The sequence below is a fragment of the Capra hircus genome (genome assembly GCF_001704415.2).
Source record: "Capra hircus breed San Clemente chromosome X unlocalized genomic scaffold, ASM170441v1, whole genome shotgun sequence".
Lineage (NCBI taxonomy): Eukaryota > Metazoa > Chordata > Mammalia > Artiodactyla > Bovidae > Capra > Capra hircus.
Window position 1 is genome coordinate 45,924,036 of NW_017189517.1, and position 21,565 is coordinate 45,945,600.

General features: G+C 37.1%; 1 protein-coding gene across 1 annotated transcript in view; it reads right to left on the reverse strand.

Annotated features, from left to right (window-relative positions):
- DIAPH2 (diaphanous related formin 2) overlaps window positions 1-21,565 on the reverse strand; it is a gene marked incomplete in the record, with an annotated part of 842,722 nt that overhangs the window by 778,626 nt on the left and 42,531 nt on the right. Inside the window, 2 exon segments of the mRNA XM_018044114.1 lie at window positions 1,579-1,755; window positions 4,528-4,560. Of these exon segments, the coding sequence (XP_017899603.1) occupies window positions 1,579-1,755; window positions 4,528-4,560 (210 nt within the window).

A 21,565-nucleotide genomic window follows, 5' to 3' on the forward strand; every position in this document is an offset into this window, starting at 1 on the left:
CACTGTTCTCCATAGTGGCTGTACTAGTTTGCATTCCCACCCACAGTGTAAGAGGGTTCCCTTTACTTCGCACCCTCTCCAGCATTTATTGTTTGTAGGCTTTTGGATCGCAGCCATTCTGACCAGCGTGAGATGGTACCTCATTGTGGTTTTGGTTTGCATTTCTCTGATAATGAGTGATGTTGAACTTCTTTTCATGTGTTTGTTAGCCATCTGCATGTCTTCTTTGGAGAAATGTCTGTTTAGTTCTTTGGCCCATTTTTTGATTGGGTTGTTTATTTTTCTGGAATGGAGCTGCAGGAGTTGCTTGTATATTTTTGAGATTAATTCTTTGTCAGTTGCTTCGTCTGCTATTATTTTCTCCCATTCTGAAGGCTGTCTTTTCACCTTGTTTATAGTTTCCTTCGTTGTGCAAAAGCTTTTAAGTTTAATTAGGTTCCATCTGTTTATTTTTGCTTTTATTCCCATTACTCTGGGAGGTGGGTCATAGAGGATCCTTCTGTGATTTATGTCAGAGTGTTTTGCCTATGTTTTTCTCTAGGAGTTTTATAGTTTCTGGTCTTACGTTTAGATCTTTAATCCCTTTTGAGTTTATTTTTGTGTATGGTGTTAGAAAGTGTTCTAGTTTCATTCTTTTACAAGTGGTTGACCAGTTTTCCCAGCACCACTTGTTAAAGAGACTGTACTCTCCATTGTATATTCTTGCCTCCTTTGTCAAAGATAAGGTGTCCATAGGTGCGTGGATTCATCTCTAGGTTTTCTATTTTGTTCCATTGATAGATTTCCAGTATTCTTAACCTCTTATTTGGAGATCTTTGAAACTCATTTAGTCCTTAACTCAAAATGAATAGATATCCACACACACATACACATACACACACACACACACAAAATTACCATGATAAGTGGAATAGAACTAGAAATGAATAAATCCTGAATCAGGATCTCCACTTCTTTGATCAAGCAAATCAATCCAATATGGCCTGAAACCTCATCTCTCCTCTTACTATAAACTGCTGAAAAATCAAAATATTATATTTATTATCTAATAAATAATCTAGACCACAAACCAGAAAATATTTAATATAAGAAGAATGCTACAAAATATAGATGGAATGACTATTAATAATAAAACAAACTTGGAGGAATTAATTTTTCTGTCTCCTCTATTTTTTTTTTTTACAACATTGTGTCCTCTAAACTCTACTTCATATACCTAACAAGACACCTTATATTGTTTTCAGAGAAGTGGACTTAGGCCTGTTTAGCTTAATAGAAGAGAAACACATATTAGGTACACAAATTAGGTAGTTAAAAAACTGATCCAATGTGCCACAGACTACTGAATAACAGAGAATGAAAATAAATAAGACAGCCTCTGCTTTTAGGAGCTCATAGTGGAAGAGACAAACATGTTATAGCTGAAAAAACCAGACACTCTCAAAAACAGTTTTGTTATATCAACAAGTTTCTGGCCTCTCCTTTATGTGATATAAACACAGTGCATACAAACAGCCCTACTTCCAACCCAGTGCTATGCACTTGAAAATTATAACAAAATTAGGGGGTCTAACTTACCATCATTTTTTCAAATAAATCCAGTACTTCCTTTTCTGACAAATTCAAAGATCGTTCATCATATAATGGCTGAGCAGCTGGAAACTCATTCATTACAACTTGAGAATCAAGAGGATGTTGGATAAGAAGCTTTTCCTTTTTTACAGTAGATTTTCTGAAACTTGTAATTCGGTCACGCTGCAAACAGAAAGAAAAAAAAAAAGAAGCCCTAAGGAAGAGATCAAGAATCACCAACGTGAAGAACCAAAACATCAAAACGGCAGTTAGGATAATATATATTATTGTCTTTTTGACAAAATGTTATTTTAAGCAGCAAGCTCCACTTAGAGACTGTACTACTGTGAAACCTTGAAGTAGCTCAATAGCCTCTGAAATCTAGGGGGTGAAAAGTATTCCTCAAAAGTGAAACTTAGGTCCTTGTCATTGCTGTTTTGCACAGTAAATAGGTGAGAAAAGTCTGATCTCAAAGTCATGTGGTGGTTTGAGGAACAATGTGTCTTTGGCACCAACTTTGAAACTATGAGGGAAGAAAAAGAAAAGGATATTCAATTCCAAGGGGAAAAGTATACTAACATTTCTCTTCTTCAAAGTGCCAAAATAATTGTGACAAGTATCTATGAGCACTTTGGCAATGTAGTGGTAGAATATAATGGTTAAGAGCATGGACTATGGAGCCAGACTCCCTGGGTTTTAATCTGCAGTTCACTAGGTCGGCTACCCTGTGCAAACTCCTTGGTCTCCAACTCTCTCCTCATCTCTAAAATAGGGTAACAAGTTAATACATATAGAAGGAAGGAAGGAAGGGAAGGGAAGAAGGGAGAGGAGAGAGAGAAAGCAAGAAAAGAGTGATTGTGAGATCTAAAGATACATGTGCAGTGTACTTAGCTGCTATTTATTACTATTGCTGTTTTTACTACTATTACCCTCACCTTTTCTTCCCTAAAAGGACCAACAAGGAAGCAGAACAAAATGTAAAAGATTATCTATTCCATTTTCTGGAAACATAACACAAACAGAAATATCTTATTCCTAAAAACACAACTATGAAGAACTTGCCACTTTATGGATATTGACTCAGAACCATTGATTCCATGCACAATCTTATAATTAGCTAGCAATTTCACATAAAGTGAGTTAACAACTCCAGTTGCCTGTAAACAGGCCATTCTGGTTTGAACCACAGCACACTGAACATTAAAAATTAGTAATGACCAGAAAACTGAATGCAACTCAGTTTTCTTCTGGTTTCTGTTAAGAAGCACATGCATACTGTCAGCTCATGTCAAACAAGCAGATATGTTAGATAGGACGTCAGTGTCTGCCACTGCCATGTTACCAAGTGCTTATAAATCACTTCAACAAGACAAAAAGCATCGCAGACGTTCTTACCACAATTTTATCAACTACTGTTGACCCGTATTTAAATATATATATATATATCTTTTATTTTCATTCAAAGAACACTTTTTTTTTTAAATAAAAGGTGTACTTTGAAAGAAATATGAGCAGTTTTAAGCAGCTTATTTAGGATTCCAAAAATGATCTTAGTACACGGTTGCTTACAAAGAGATTATGTAAATCATAATATTTTAGAGCTGGGAAGAAACTTGAAAAACCATCTAGGTTGACTCTCATTTCACAGAAAAAGTAACTTGCCAAATTGACAAGTCCCTGGTTCCCAGCCCAGTGGTCACTAAAGATTCACATCTTCAAATCATCTTCTATATTGTCCAATTTTCTTTTAAATTTGAAAGTCTTTCAGGAAAATTAAGTTGGATTAGATATGTAGTATATCTTCAAACAACTCAAGAAAAAATATTAAGCAATCCCAAATAAGCTGAGTACATAACCAAGAATCAAATGTTACTAAAAGATATGGTGGACATAAAAGCATTTAAATATGCAATCGACCATTAAATCAACATATTTCTATTCCTTTCCCTTCATATCACTTAATATTTACTTTTGCAGTGCTGGCTTATTTCTACTGAATAGCATTATTTACATATATATTTGATCTTCCACTATGCTATTCACTTCAATCTAGAAAATTGACTTTTGCTTTCAGCTATATCTTGATAAGAAAATAAAATTAAGCCATATACTTTCACTTCCTTAAATCATGAATAATATTCTACATTATTTGTAGATAGGTGATTTCACAGAGAAAAAAAATTGACACTGCTTAAAATACCTTTTTTTTAAAAGTTTAGCTATTAAGTGAAGTCGCTCAGTCGTGTCTGATTCTTTGCAACCCCATGGACTGTAACCTACCAGGATCCTCCATCCATGGGATTTTCCAGGCAAGAGTACTGGAGTGGGTTGACATTTCCTTCTTCAGGGGATCTTCCTGACCCAGGCATTGAACCCAGGTCTCCTGGATTGTAGGCAGATGCTTTACAATCTGAGCCACCAGGGTATTAGCTATTAAAGGGCACATTTAAATTTTAAGCCCATAACTTTTAATAAGTTTTACTACAATAGACTTAGCTCAAAAATACTTGAGGATTTAAAATTTAACAGCACATTTCTGACTAACACAATGAACTTAACTTCCTTTCTATTTTAAATTAATTTCCTTTACTGTTTATATTAATACTTAACATATTCAGGGTCGATTTACATGGCTATTGAGAAAGGAAACATTTGTGCTTTCCAGAGTTAGATTTATATAGGTTTTTTAATTGCTTAAGGTATGTACCAGGATGGCAATATCAAAATTATTTTAAGATCTCATACAGTTGTTTCTGTTTACGTTCAAAAAAAGAAAAGTCTGATTTTTTTTTGCAGATATCTGCTTTTTTATTGAAAATTCTTCCAACTACTGTACTTTATAAACATCTAGACTTTTTACATTGTTACATATATCAATGCTTTATTGTCCACCCACTTTAATAAAAAAGGAACATGCATAAGTAATATAATAACATGCTACTAAGTCCACCTTACCACATCATCTGCCAAAGTTTTTATTTGAATGTTCTATTAAAACCAAAAAAAAAAAAAACCTGTCAGATAAGAGAAATTCATAGATCAAACAAGAAAACATCTGAATGATTCTCATTTTTTATTTTATCAACTAAAACTCTTCCAAAAGAATTAGAAAATTTAAATATATCACATAAACACAAAAATTCTTTACAAGAGAAAAACACTTTTTAAGGATTAAAAATGACAATTTGGTGGAGGAGGTGTCTCTTTGTTTTTCAAGATGACTCCCAAATTCCCAAAGTCAGATTTGAATCACATATCACTATCACAGTGTTCAAATGTGACATAAGATATAACAAAGTCATAAGCCCTGTCAAGATTTTTCAAAGTTTTAGCATGAATAATCATATTTTTAAGAGACATAAAATTTTTAAAACCATGAACAATAGGAAAACTGTCACATTTAATTGTAGTGAAATACAATGAAACAGCTGTCTAGAACTCAGTTATGGATAGATATTTATAGAACACTTTATAAATATTCTGGATAACATTGAACTTACCGATTCCGTTAATATATGCCCATTTCTCAAAACCTCCAACACTTTTTTTTGCATGTGGTTTTCTACTTCTAACATTGAGAATCACTGGAAATGGTCCATTCCAGTTAAGAAGATACAGTGACTAATTAAGATTACCATACAGCATATATAGGCACAACTACTTGAAGATTTAGAGCACAGCAATACTACAGTAATAAAGCAGCACTAAAGTAAGCAAGGCAACAGCTAACAACTTAGTAATCTTCCAAGATTCAGAAGATACTTCAAGACCTTAGAATAACCAAAGACGAGCAGAAAAGCCATTATATTATATAAATATGTTGAAGTGCTAGTTAAGAAATGTGATTAGGAAAGAATCAGATTGTTTAAAATCATGTTAGGAACAGAAATCAACCCTTCTACAACACCCTATACATTTATTTCCTACAACAGAAGCTGAATGATGTACATCATGCATGCTCACATCCCTTTTAACTAAGAAAAATATGTGGCTCGCTGGTGGGAAGAATTCTAGTAGGAGTTTTAAGTGAGAAGTATTTGGTCACAAGGTCTCATAAAATCATCTTCAAATACCACCAACTAAATGATATTAAAGATCATCCTCCCCTCCATCAGTTGGGACAAATATGCTACTATATATGTAGTTCTTTTTCTACTTTTAATCTGTTGATTCCCTCAAGGATTTACATTACTACATCTTTGTACTATGTCTTTATCACATCCTGCTGATACAAACCCCAATCAATCTTTACTGCCTATAAAAAAGAAAGTAAGGGGGAATATTTATATCACAACTGAAGCCTTTTTAAGAGAGATCAATTCACCCTAAGACTATCTCTACCTGGTAATTTCTCTTTAATTTTCCCAGTGGGGTACAGAAAACTGTTCTATGCACAATGATCTTCTGTAATGCAAAATCAGAGTGAGAAATGCCAAAGTCTCAAAAGTGCCGCACTTAGCCTGCTACCATTCAAATAGGTACCTGTCCACCTGTGTTATTTATTAGTTATACAGTTCTTCAAGCAACCACTGCTTTTCTTTTTTTTTTTTTTTTCTATCCCTTGGGATTATAAACTCAAGATTGGAAGCATTTATGTATCTTCAAAGTAAGAATGTAAATCCAGGGGAAGTAAGATTTAATTTAATCAGTTTTCTAAGTTAAGGTATACACATGCCTTGAATACTTTAAATCTGTATCTCAATTGAATATATTTTGACAGTTTAATTGTGGGGAACAGAAACAAACAAACAACGTTGCTGGCAGTATTTCCACTTTGTCTTAGGAGAAGAAACTTTAGTTCTCTTCTCCCACCCCCACGCTCTATTTTGAAATTAACATTTTTATCCATATTAAATTCCATTATATGGAGTTAGACACTATTAAATTGGATGAAATTTGAGATAATATGATCAAAATCTCTCAATTTACAAATGATGGAACTGAACCTTGTGGAGGCTAAATGACTCAACCATAGACCACAGATATGATTGTTACTAGATACTAACTCTTAGTCAACGGTCAATGGCCTCTTCAGTTGGTATAATTAAGCTGTAGGATATTAGGGTTGAACTACTGAATTGAAACAGTTCATGGTAATCTAAAATTTACAGATATGCCCCAAGCCCCATTAGTTTAATTTTCCTTTGGGTAACTTCCTTCTGTCACCATTAAAAGAAGGTCAAGCATCATCTCGAAGAGCATTCCCCTGCCAAGCTAAGTCTTTGCCTAACACATCTTACGTATCATCTACTGAATTCACTTTAACCAATATATACTAATGTTCTTCAATCAGCTATTCTTCATATACAAACTGAATATAAATTTAGATTCTTTGGTCTTTCATTATTCTTAATTGCTAATTATACCTTAATACTGCCGCAATTGTAAGAATCAGAGCTCTTCTCTCAGCTCTGGAAGGTGGGTGATAGGAGGGCAAATATAGTAGCAAAAAGTGAGTAGACAATTAATAACCTAGTGGAAACACTACATAAGCCCAAAGGATGATCACAAAGGGTCAGGACAGACTTTCAAAAAGAAGGGTCGCATTTATGGTAAGGGCACCATCTGGATCCCACTCCTCGAGTTTTAAGGCTTCCATATCACCTCGGTTTCCTCCCTCTCCTTAATTCCCTATAGCCAAACAGTTGTCAAGTTCCATGGTGATCTTTCTGCAGTTGCTTCTTCATTCTCACACAAACCATCCATTTAGAGTCTAGTCATGGTGGTGGCCTCATAATAATTATCTCTACCACAATTCTCTCCTCATTGCCAAAGTAATATTATTTTTTTTCAGTTGATGAGTTTCCTTTTATCTACTTTTATTTTTTTAGCATAAATTTATTTATTTTAATTGGAGGCTAATTATTTTACAATATTGTATTGGTCTTGCCATACATCAACACGAACCCGCCATGGGGGTATGCTTCAAGTTGCCACTGCATCACCTCATTCCTAGATTGCTGTAAGAGCCCCCTGGCCTATGTCCCTATTTCCAGGTTACCCTGCTACAGTTACTTCTGAACACACTGATGAAGTGACACTGTTTACACCCAAGTCAGTGTGCAGCCAGTTAAACCAACTGTGCTCTTTCCCCACTGGGGCCCAGTGTGCAATGGCTATGAACAGCAGCCTCCTCAGTAGTGTATGCAGCCACTGCCTGTACAAGTTTCCCTAAGGGACCTTGGAGACAACCCTTGCCAGTGAACCTTCATGACTGGCATGCTGTCCCCAGTCTGGGCTCCAGACTGGCACATGCAGTGCCTTTGGAAACCCCCAGGGCACAGTGGCCAGGGTCCACTTTGGCCGAGTCGTAACATTCATCCACACCAAGCTGCAGAGCAATGAGCATGTACTGAAGCCCTACACAGGGCTAAGACCAAGCCCCCTGGTCGCCAGGAGATTCACATCTCCAAGAAGTGGGAAGTTACTAAATTAATATGGATGGCACTGAAAACATGGTGGCAGAAAAGCAGCTCACCCCAGCTGGCTGTGTGGTCAAACGCATCCCTAATCCTGGCCCTCAGGACAAATGGCGGCCCCTGCACTCATGAAAGCCTTGGTACTGTCCCCCCCTTACACACACCAATAAGTCCTACTTTCCCGTCCAAAAAAATAAAGAAAAAGCTAAGGAAATCTCAATAAACCATGGACTTGAGTTAGGAGAAAAAAAAAAAAGTCAGATCATATCACTCCTCTGCTCAAAACTTTTCAATGACGCCCTATTTTCACTTCCAGTGAAAGTCAAAGTCGTTCCAAGAGCCTGCAAGGCCCTATGGAGCTGCACACTCTCCATATCCCTCTAACCTCATCTCCTACTACTGTTTCTTTCATTCAGCCAGCTCCAGTCATACCAGCCACTTCACCGTTCCCCAAGAAGGCAAGAAGACACAGGTACTGTCTCTTCTCTTTGCCTGGAAGGATTTTTTCTGTAATCTATACAGCCTCTTCCATCACTTCTTCCCCTTTCAAGTTCTTGCTCAGGGAGACCTACTCTGTCCATCCTATTTAAATGGAAATACCCACCTCCTCCACACACTCTTGACCTGCTTTACTACACTCTGCTTTTCCTTTTAATAAAACTTACCACATTCTCACATAGTCTATAATTTATTTTTGTCTATTTCTCCCACTAAAAATGTGAGCTCCATGAGAACAGAGATTTTCATCTGTTTAGTTAAGGGATGTAACCCTAATGCCTAGAGCAGTGCTTGGCACACAGAACTCGATAAAAAACTATAAATGACTATTACTTGCCCATCTGTATTTAAAGGCTCCTGACAGAATAAAGACTAATGCCCTTAATACAGCATTCAAAGTCCTGTATTATTCAGCCCTAGGCCACCTTCTACATCTTCCTTCATGATCTATATGCTATGGAAAAATGGTAATCTTTTTCCCATCACATACCTATGTCCTGTTTGAGCACCCACTCTTCCCTCTACTGGAATGCCCATCCAGCTAGGTACATTTCTACTTCTAGAGCTTCCCTTTAGTTTAAAGTTGGTTATTAATAAGCCAAATGTGGGCCCTGGTCAAAAATGGAGAATTATGCTTTGTTTATTGTCTTCTTAAGACATTTTTTCCCTAAAAGGCATCTTCGAATGATAAAGCACCTTAAGACAAAGAGGAAATTATATTCACATAAAAAATTATCCCAATTACTTGTGACAGAAAACCATAAAGAAAAACACTCTGCTTATGATTTCTTGATTTATAAGTTTCATTCGACTAGAGTGTATATTCTATATAACTATGCACATTTGACTGATATAGATATTTTTCTCAGAGATTTCCCTCATGTAAAACTCTGCTGTCATAAATATCTTCTTGATACCATTACTTAGAACTCTACAACTATTCAGAAAAAGAGAGAGAGAAAGAGAGAGAGAGAAATGTAGTCTACTGAAAAGAAAAATCTTTAAGGACATTTGAAGAGTTTGCTATTTAGGAGGAGGCAATTTTTGGACACTGCACATTAAAAATACATTGAAATTATTGTATAAATTACACTTAAATTATCTGCATTAGAAAATAAAATATTTCTGCCACACAACTGTATTTACACATTATTCAAAGAAGAGAAAGGAGCATATAGATATCAAGGCGAGTGGGATGAATTGGGAGATTGGGATTGACATATACACTACTACGTATAAAAGAGTTAACTAATGAGAACCGACTATATATCACAAGGAACTCTACTCAATGCTCTGTGGTGACTTAATGGAAAGGAAACCTAAAAAAGAGTGGATATATGTATAACTAACTCACTTTGCTATACAGCAAAAACTAACACAACATTGTAAAGCAACTGTACTCCAATACAAATTAATTTAAAAGACAGAGAAGAGGAAAAAAGCAAGAGGAAAGTAGAAAAATACAAAGACATCTTTGTAGCCAGTGCTTTGGATGCAAGTTAATTTCTGCAGATTAAAAGATTTTTAAAAATCCATGTCATCTACCTATTCACCAGACAACATCCATCTATCTGTGTACCCACCTCCATCCTACCTCACCATTTGCTTATATATTCACTATCCTCCTACCTATTCATCCATTCATTTCCCCATGTGTCCATGAACTCACTTACCCATTCACGTAGCCACATATTAATTTATCCCTCTGTGACATAATAAATAGGGTTAGTCTCTTCCCCTGGTTCCTGACACAGAGCTCCTAAATCCCTTGGAATTTCCTGGATGATAGAAAAATCTTTTGTTCTCATAAAGCAACTCTTAGCAAGCTCCTGAACAGCTTCAGAATGGGGCTGGTCACCAGAAAGATCAAGCCATGATCAGAACCTTGGGATTTTAAGCCCCACCCCTCCATTCTCTGGGGAGGGGAGAGGAACTGTGGATTGTGTCAATCACTCACTCATACAGTGATGAAACTGCCATAAAATTCTCTACACTATAGGGTTCAGAAAGATTTCAGGTGAATGTATCCAAGTACTGGGAGAGTGGCACACCCCAAACTCCATCTGGACAGAAAATCCTGTGCTTACGACTCTTTCAGACTTTGCCCTATATACTTCATTTGGCTATTCATTTGTATCTTTTACATTTCCTTTATGATAAACTGGTAAACATAACTAAAGCAAAAATAAATAAATATAAAAGAGAGAAAGGAGAACAATAACAAAAACACCATCAACAGGAAAAAAAGTTCAGAGAGCTATAACGAGTTATCTCTTGGGCAAGATTAAATCACAGATATTTTTTATGTGGACTGACGTTTAAAACATTTTTAAATGGTTGCATTAAGATAGTCTCATTTATAATAGTGTTCTACAGGGATGAGCTCTCAAATTTTATCTGAATATTATTTATACATGTGCATGCATCTCTCACACCACTTGCAAGCAGATATTATGGATTTTACTCCTGTGTACAAACTATAGAGCTACTATGGAGTTAAAAGAACAACAAAAAAGATCACCCAAAAATGTTTACTAGAGTCACACCCCTGAATTAAAAGCACTGATTGAAGTCATTTTAGTAAGCTTTTATTGTGCAAATCTAACTACAATGGTCATTAGAATGGGGGCATATTACACCAATAAGTATACTGACCATACATTTTCATTAAAATCAACTCTAGAAAAGCAATACACTTGTGAATTAGTCAAGCAATTAGAGTTTATGAAACTTAATTTATGATCAGTTATATTAAATATAACTTACTATAGTACTCTCTGAGTACTGAATAATTGTAAAAGTTTCACTCCAGAGTCTCAACCCCTTAGAATAAGAAAAAGGGCTGATTTACTTATAAAACGCTAATGCTGAAGTTCTGATTGAAATACAGGAGTAATTATTACAAGAAAATTAAGTTTTAATTTTCCCAATCAGTCAGAAATTAACAAAAAAAAAAGGCAAGATGTAAAGGTTCAGCTCTCTTATGGCCGATGTCACATGGTAATACAATGTTTTATAAACATCTTTCAATTACTCTAGTACCATAGAAATTGGATGACTAAACTGCATATAATTCAAAACTCTCACCACCAACTCAAAAATTTAGCCACACTATTTGACTATTTTCTTCTCTTTTAGAGAAAATAAGTTAGTCATCACAATAAAGATAAAGAGGCAATTATTTACCCACCTTAAGTTTCTTAATCTTTAAGAAGGGTGGAGGCAATGTGATATAGAAAAGCATGTTCAATTCAATTGAGCAAATATCTGAGCACCTACCATGTACCTGTTCAGAGCTGGGCACTAGGAATACAATCATAAACAAGATGAGCATGTGCCTTAGGGAGGTTGTAGTCTAGATGAAGATCAGATAAATAAAAGAACAATCACAATAGAGAAATCCTGAGAGGACTGATCAGGTGGTACTCTATTACAACCTCCATATACTATTCAAGTAAGGGAAGCCTTTAAGAAAGGCCGTCCATCTCAACTACTGACCCAGAATTTGAAATCTCTAGATGACATCCTTGACCAATACGTATTCGGATCAGCAGCAGTCATAGAGCTTCCCTGGTGGCTCAGCTGGTAAAGAATCTGCCTGCAATGTGGGAGACCTTGATTTGATCCCTAGGTTGGGACGATCCCCTAGAGAAGGGAAAGGCTACCCACTCTAGTATTCTGGCCTGGAGAATTCCATGGACTGTATAGTCCACGAAGGACTGTTGCTGAAGCTGAAATTCCAATACTTTAGCCACCTGATGCAAAGAACTGACTCATTAGAAAAGACCCTGATGCTGGGAAAGATTAAAGGCAGGAGGAGAAGGGGACAACAGAGGATGAGATGGTTGGATGGCATCACTGATGCAATGGACATGAGTTTGAGTAAACTTCGGTAGTTGGTGATGGACAGGGAGGCCTGGTGTGCTGCAATCCGTGGGGAAGCAAAGAGTCAGACACGACTGAGCGACTAAACTGAACTGAGCAGTCAAAGAAAGAAGTAATTATTCTTCAAAGCACTACCTTTCAACTCTTCACATCCTGGATTCACCCTGAACTTTACAAATCAGTAACACCAATCAAGGCAATCCAAGGCTTTTTAACTATCTGGCAACCAAGTTGAACATTTTGTTTGGCCCCATTCAAATCCTTTACTAAAAAGACTGTTTTAATTGAGTATCTCTCCATTGTGTTTGTTTCACCAGGAAAGGTATATCTGATTTTTAGAACTGAGATCTATGTAGATAGAGATTTGATTCTAAGAAGACAGGAGGAAAAAATTTTGGCTTTCAAAACCATTGAACTATAACTGCCTATATTTAAAATTACTCCCAAAACATTCTTTCAACTCTTTTCTAACAGGGGCATTTTCAGATGTCCACATGCCCCCTTAGGTACTATTCTTCTATCATCATTAACACTTACAAACAGAAAATAGATTAGCTAGCAGCGAGTTAGGCACTGGGATTTAAAGAGACAGGGCTCTGACCTCAAAGGACAAAAGCCTAGTAGTTGAGAAGATTAAGTCACAAGCATTAAGCTCCAACTCTCCACCTTATTTTGATGTTGGGAGCATCTCAAAGTGTACATTTCATCATTTTAATAGAGCAATACTTTTCTATTTCTGTAACCAAAAGGACACCATCTCGGAAGTACTGTCAAATCAAAAGTCTCAAAATTCAATCCACCAGTGAAGAGAAAGTGAAAGTGTTAGTGGCTCAGTTGTGTTTGACTATCTTTGCGACCTTATGGACTGTAACCTGCCAGGCTCCTCAGTCCATGGAATTCTCCAGGCAAGAATACTGGAATGGATAGCCATTAACCCACCAGAGCTCTTGGCTATTACAAATCATAATTCTCTCCACCATTTTATGACAAGAGAAAAAGTCCTTTTGGGATTTGCCTCTCAAGACGTTCTTTCAATATAAAGAACAAAATGTGTATCTATCAGAAATTGAATATGACACCACAGAATAGGGCTTCAGTTTTCTTCCTGAAGCAAAAGACCATGTTAGTTCACTGGGTAAGTTTCAAAATTCTGTCACAAGTTCTTCTCAAGCTTAAATTAATTGTCTTGCCATGAACTTCAACCTGTAACTACCAAGAGGGATGTCTATGATACGGGAATCCAGCTATCTCTTTTGTGTAATTTAGTTCATATGTAGCTTAAGGACTAGGGGTGAAGTGTTCAAGAAACTTGTATTTTAGAAAACAAATTTATGGTTACCAAAAGGGAAAGGTGGGGGGAGGGATAAGTTAGGGGTTGGGATTAGCAGATATAAACTACTATATATGAAATAAACAATAAGGTCCTACTATATAGCGCAGGCGGAGAAGGCAATGGCACCCCACTCCAGTACTCTTGCCTGGAAAATCCCATGGATGGAGGAGCCTGGTAGGCTGCAGTCCATGGGGTCGCAAAGAATCGGACACGACTGAGTGACTTCACTTTCACTGTTCACTTTCATGCACTGGAGAAGGAAATGGCAACCCACTCCAGTGTTCTTGCCTAGAGAATCCCAGGGATGGCAGAGCCTGGTGGGCTGCCGTCTATGGGGTCACACAGAGTCGGACACAACTGAAGTGACTTAGCAGCAGCAGCAGCATATAGCACAGGGAACTATGTTCAATACCAGGTGATAAACTATAATAAAAATAATCTGAAATCACCTTACTATATACCAGAAACTGACACAATACTGTAAATCAACTATACCTCAATCAAAAGAAATTAACATAGAAATAATTTTAAAAAAAAAAAGAAATGTATGTTTGCTGGTTAGGCCTTAAAATTCATGCTAATGAACTGGAAGTCAATTAGTACCTAAATTAATTGGAAACAATTGCAGGAATAATCCAGGTTTTTCAGAGTAGTACCACCTTCTGCAGATACTAAACCATTTCAAATGGGACAACTGTTGGGACATGAAAATTCTTTCTTATTCTACAAATAAAAAGCAACAGTAATGAAAAGAAAGCCAGCTTTGCCCAGCATAGTACCTTGTACATAACAGATATTCTTAGATCAATGAGTTAGCCAAGTGGGGCTCGATATTTAATAAATAAATTTTTACCTTCTGGTTTTTTTTTAAAGAAAGACAGATGCCTCTACCAAACATTGTTTGAGAACTCATCATAGGCTCAGCACTTTGTGACTCATAAAAGTTAAGATGTGACTCCACCCTTGAGGCATTTACAATCTAACCAGGGAGTGAAAACTAAGCATAGAGGAGATTCTGAGGTATGTTGCTCCTCCTCCTCCTCTTCCACAGGCACTGTCACATGTCCTGCTTATTAATTTCATAGCAGAACCACTACCTGAAATTATCTGTTCACTTATCTATTTACTTATGTTCCAGCTTCTAGAAAACAAGTTCCATAACAGCAGAGCCCTTAATTTTCCTGTCTTAATCACTTTTGGATCTCTAACACTTAACAGTAGCTGGCACGTCATACCTGCTCAAATATGTGGTGAATAAATTAAGTACAATAGGAATTCAGAGAAGAAATAATACAGTTTCATTGAAAAAAAAGTGAAAGTGTTAGTTGCTCAATCACGTCTGACTCTTTGCAACCCCATTAGGAAACTATAAAGAATCATACCCTAATAGCTGGGTAGGATTTGAATAGCCAGAAAAAGAGGAGGAAAAGGAAGTGAGATGGGAAGCAGTGTTAACATTTTACTTTAGGGAAGCAGCCTTAGGAAACAAAGGGTTCAAGTTACAGTGTATTAAATTTCAAGTAAGTAGCATGGTGTGGATGAAAAATGTCACCTGCCAGATCAGTAAACAAAGGATGTTGCCACCATCAAGCCAACAGCCACTGCAGCAGCCCCGGCTGTGTACCCAGAGGGGATTCACGACGGAGAAGAGCAGAATTCTGACCCTAGATAGTTAAGCTGCATATGGAAGGAATGATCTCAGAGAGCCCAGACTCTTCCATCTTCCCATACCTAGAAATGCACTAAATGCATAATGTGATGTCTGGTTTTCTTTAATTCACAGTAAATTTTTGATGTTGTGACTACCTACCTGGTTTTTGTTGCAAAACTCTTATATCCTGACTCCTCCCTTACCTCTTTGGAGTACTCTCTCAGGGTTATCTGAGAGTCTGTCTTCTGGGCTTAAGTCCTCAGAAATTCTGCCCAACAAAACATAATTGTCAACTTTAAAGCTATATATATATATATATATATATATATTTTTTTTTTTCAGTTGACAGAGGGGACAGACTAGAGATGGTCTTGAAAACCATAAGGAGTAGTCTAGGCTGTCTGACAGCCATCGAAGGTCTTGATTCAGAGAGAGATGGAGAAGGGGGTATTTTAGAAAGATGATTTCAGGTGGTATAGGTCCACGATCTCCTATCTGAAACCCTTGAAATCAGATGTGTTTTGGAATTCAAAGTGATTCATATTTGAGAAAGGAATATGGTATGTATACCATATATTACAAAACACACCCAGCGGGATATGGGCTAGCACACTAAATGAAATGCATTCAAGGTTAGTAGGGAAACATGAATACTCCACAAAACAGGATAAGTAAAGTTTATCTACAGCCTCAAGCCAGGCTGGGTTTCATGCCCAAATGATAAAATTCTGTTTTCAGAGCTTTCAGATTTTAGCATTTCACAGAAGGGCTGTAGGCTGTAATATTCAGAATAGATTGAAGAAGAAATCACAGGCTAAAAAGGAGGCTTGCAGAGAACAGCAAGTTTGACCTATTCTATCTAAATACTAGCCACAATTTACTGAGCATTTATTTTATGCCAAGCACTACACCAAGAGCTTTACATGCATTCCACATTTAAATCCTCACAGTAATCCTATGATATAGGAATTTACTGACCTATTTGACAGGTCAGGAAATCAAGGTTTGCAGTCAACAAGTTATTTGCCTAAATGCACAAATATATTCAAAGAAAATAAATTACACAGTTGCAATTAGCATTTAGGTCTGAGCAGAACCCAAGCTCGAAAACCTCTGTCTACATCCTGAAATCTGCCTTCATCATACACAAGAATACTGGTTAGAACACAAGTTCTTTTTCCGTCTTAGCCTTTCCATGTAGACTTTGCTCTGCTCACAGCACTCACTCCATGCCCCCCTTCTTCATCTGGCCATCTCCTACTCACTGCTGTAGGTCTCAGTTGAGCTGAAGCTGGTCCTGTTACAGTCCCCCATGGTTCCTGACTTCTCCCTTTAGAACGCATCCCAGTCATCAAATTACAGTTCCCTGCTATACTATAAACTCAGTGCAGTGAAGACTACGTCTCTTTTGATCCTCACTGTGTCCTCAATTTTTTCCCCTATTTCCAGCACTGATTGCACCCTAACCTGTCATGATTTACTCAATTGCAGATGCAAACAGAGGAGAGACACAGAGAGAGAGAGAGATCTAGTTGTGAGGTGATAAGAGCTTAGGTACAATGGTAGCAATGGGAATCGAGAGAAGAGTTACTATATACAATTTTGCTTAAAATTATGAATGCTATTGTAGTAATTATACGCAGACATATGATCGTTGCTTCTATGAAATAGAGTAATTTACTATCTGTTGTTGTGATTACTATCTTTATAATACAAAATAACCTCTAAATGGCTATGATTATCACTGGAGATATTTCACCTCAGAATGACTTGCCATGTATCTACTTCAAGAAGCTTTTATAAATAACCACATCATTTAGTTTTCTGATGTAGCTGCAAAATTAATCTGACAAAACAAAATAATTCACTCCTCTAAATGGCAACCCACTGCAGTATTCTTGCCTGGAGAATCCCATGGACAGAAGAGCCTGGTGGGCTATAGTCCATGGGATCACGAAGAGTGGGACACGACTAAGCAACTAACACAAAGATTCAAGAGTATGCTGCTGCTGCTGCTAAGTCGCTGCAGTCGTGTCCGACTCTGTGCGACCCCATACACAGAGGCCCACCAGGCTGCCCCGTCCCTGGGATTCTCCAGGCAAGAATACTGGAGTGGGTTGCCATTTCCTTCTCCAATGAGTGAAAGTGAAAAGGGAAAGGGAAGTCGCTCAGTCGTGTCCGACTCTGTGCGACCCCATACACAGAGGCCCACCAGGCTGCCCCGTCCCTGGGATTCTCCAGGCAAGAATACTGGAGTGGGTTGCCATTTCCTTCTCCAATGAGTGAAAGTGAAAAGGGAAAGGGAAGTCGCTCAGTCGTGTCCGACTCTGTGCGACCCCATACACAGAGGCCCACCAGGCTGCCCCGTCCCTGGGATTCTCCAGGCAAGAATACTGGAGTGGGTTGCCATTTCCTTCTCCAATGAGTGAAAGTGAAAAGGGAAAGGGAAGTCGCTCAGTCGTGTCCGACTCTTCGCGAGCCCATGGACTGCAGCCTACCAGGCTCTGCCGTCCATGGGATTTTCCAGGCAAGAGTACTGGAGTGGGGTGCCATCACCTTCTCCGTATACAAGAGCATGAATACCGTAAAACTGATAATTATATCTGAGTTGTGAATAAGGTATTATTACAATATACTTTTTGGAGGAAAAGATAACTAGAGTCAACCAATGATTTAATTTCACTATTAGTGCTTTTAGCTAATATTCTTGAATTTGTAAAAAATTCCCAAATCAGAAACAGGTTGTTGTCTAAAAGTTCAATTGTGTAGCAGGTGTTTAGTTCCTGGAACTCAGGTTTCCCAAGGTACAACTAGTAAAAATGACTTCCCAAGTGAATGTGGACAACCTTTCCCCCATGAAAAATAAATATAGTTTATTTGGATTCATATAGGAAGGACTTTTAAAATAACTAATTATAACAAATACTGAACACTTAGAAACGTAAGCAAAATATGACTATATGGTAGACAAAAATGATTTAAAATTTCAGAAAACTTCAAAAGGATATTTCAAAGAATTTAGGATTAGCAAAAAATTATTAAATTTGGTAACCTTCCATTTTTTCCTCACTGGCTTCAGATTCTATTTTGATTACTGATAACTCCCTTTAAACCTTCTGTCCTATAGGATCCCTTAAATGGTCTTTTTCTTAGTTTCCATTTAGACAAGGAATTCCATCTGAAGATAGTGACAGAAATTCTGTCAAAATAAAATAACACATTGCACAAAAATCTCATTTATGTCACTCTGTTTTACAAATACTATCAGAACAAACTAACAAGTAGTTTTAAATTCCTGACTTTTTTAATGATTTTAGGCAAAGCAACAAGTATATTAGTGTTTATTCTGATAGACCTCAAATTTCTTTCACTCTAACAGTGTTTTTCACAATCGACTTGTCATGTTTTGAATCCACTGAGGTGGAGTTAAGAATTTCAAATATTATTAATATATATTTATTTATTGGCTGTGTTTTGTCCTTATTTGAGGCATGTGGGGTCTTCATCGTGTCATGTGGGATCTATCACTGTGGTGCAAAGACTCTCTAGTTGTGGCACGTGGCCTTAGTAGTTGTGATGTGTGGGCTTAACTGCTCTGTGACATGTGGGATCTTAGTTCCCCAAGCACAGACCAAACCCTCGTTCCCTGCATTGCAAGGCAGATTCTTAACCACAGGACCCCCAGGGAAGTCTCAACTACACCTGTTAAACAACAAGGTCCTACTGTACAGCACAGAGAATTACGGTCAGTATCATGTGACACACCGTAACGGAAAAGAATATGAAAAATAATATATATATATATTTGTATAACTGAGTCACTTTGCTATATAGCTGGAGTTAATAGAACATTGTAAATCAACTATACTTCAATAAAGTTTTAAAAAAAGAACTGCAACTATAAAACTAAACTAGCAACTATATTAGCCTCTGAAGCCCTGTCTGTAACATTAACTTTTTGCCTGAGAAGGTATAGGCAACTCAAAAATTACTATAATGGTCCTTATACAAGTATAGGTCAAAAAGGATGACTCAAACTTTCCCTTTTTTTAATATTGCAAAATCACAGGCATTTTTCAGTCAAATGATTTCTATAATAAAAAAAAAGGTCTTTTCCAATTTCTTCTAGACTTTAAGACAACAGTGGTATCTCCTATCCATCAATATATAGATCATGTGCTGCACAAAGCTGAAAAATCTGATGGGGCTATTAACCTCTTCTGTAATTCTTTGACACCAACAAAGGCTGCTGACCAGAAAAATCAAGTTCTTTCCTGGAGGTTCCGAAAAAACAGTAAGAGACACATATATATCTCAGCATATAATACTTCAGCCATCTTAAACTTGCCAGTAACACTCAGATATCAATGAGCAGTGCTCTTTGATAAAACAGAGAAAGTCTAAATTATAGAGGGCAATTTGAGAAGTTCCCAACTTACAGCATTTGTTCAAATTTATATTTTCTGCACTGCTAAGTAATTTGGTATCCTAACAGGTTGTTAATTAGGGATTGGGAAGGTTGAAAAACATTACTATGAAACTGACAGAAATATTTATAATCAGTAGATCACTGAAATACAAATATAGATGTGCTTAAAGATTTTCAGAACTTCTCTTACTGTATTATCATGAGTTCTAGTCCCAAATTAATGAGCCAGCATCAAAATCATAGCCAAGTGTTTTACAAAATTCCTTGAGTTCTCATCAAGTATCATTCTATTTGCCAAAAAATGTCATGCTTATTTTCAGCAAATTTACTTATTTAATGGCCATATCATCAATGTGTGTTAATCACTCAGTCATGTCTGACTATTTGCAATCCCATGGACTGCAGCCTGCCAGGCTCTTCTGTCCATGGAATTCTCCAGGCAAGAGTACTGGAGTGGGTTGCCATGCTTCCTCCAGGGGATCTTCCCAACCCAGAGATCGAATCCAGGTCTCTCACATTGCAGGCGTCTTTACCGTCTGAGCCACCAGGGAAGTCCAAGAATACTGGAGTAGGTAGCCTATCCCTTCTCCACGGGAATCAACACTATCCAAGTTTTGGACACACATGAGCCCTTTACAGTTATGAAACAACTCGTGCAGACTCAGCTCTGGTAGTATATTTTTCTGTAGAGAGAAAGTTCTCAGTGATGGCTGAATCCACAATTCAGTCTACAAACTCTTATTTCATCTATAATACACTTCTAGACTAGCACTAATAGTATTCTAACTGCATCCTCTTTGGGAACACTTTCAGTAGATGATACACATTGCAACCCAGGATGTGAAAAACCTGGTCTTCCCTTTTGCAGGCAGGGCTGGGTACCCTAGAATGGTACATAAGGGGACATAAGAGAGAGAATCAGCCACTTATTTCAGTTTATTTCAGTATAAGATAAGAGGGGATCCAGCTTCTGTGATATCTAAGAATATCTAAGATATCTAAGAATATCTGTGATATCTAAGATTCTGTGATATCTGTGATAACTAAGAAACAGAGGATAAGATATTACCCTTTCCATTAAAAAAAAAAAATTCTCTCGTGATCTAAATCTCTTCATAAAGACTGTGTGAAGAGTACTTAGAGTGAATCTGTTAAAGAGTTTAAGTACAAACTTGATCTACCAAGTTGAAAAAAGTCTCCATTTCCAGATATCCATTGAGTTCTTCAAATCTCAAATTTTGCAAACTATACACAAATGCCTTCCTAGGTAAGTTTTTAAATAGTGACCATTTCTTTTAGGAAGGTACCATAGTGACCTCTTCCCTTTCTAGTAATAACATAACGTGCTAAGAGAGGCATTTTCTTTTATATGAAATGCAGAAGTGAAACTTTCTGTTGGCCCAAGGATACAAACAGTGACTAAACATGAACATGTAAGCCACAGATATTGAAAGGGAAGCAAAGTTTTAGTTTTAAAACTCAGAAGGCAATGAAGTGTTGTGTCTGTCAACAGTAGCCAACAGTTCTGAGTCCTTGCCTCAGCGAGAGTATGCTTTAAAGAATCTGGAAACATCATAAAAGTGGTATTTTTTTTTTTATTCTTACCTTTCTGGATGTCACTCTCAAGGTCTTAGTTCATACCTTAATTATAGCATTTATCAAAGTATGTAATTTCCCACTAGAGAGCACAGATTTCCTAAGGGAGGGACTGGCTCTTAAATAGTTTGGGATAGACTCTTGAGAGTCCCTTGGACTGCAAGGAGATCCAACCAGTCCAT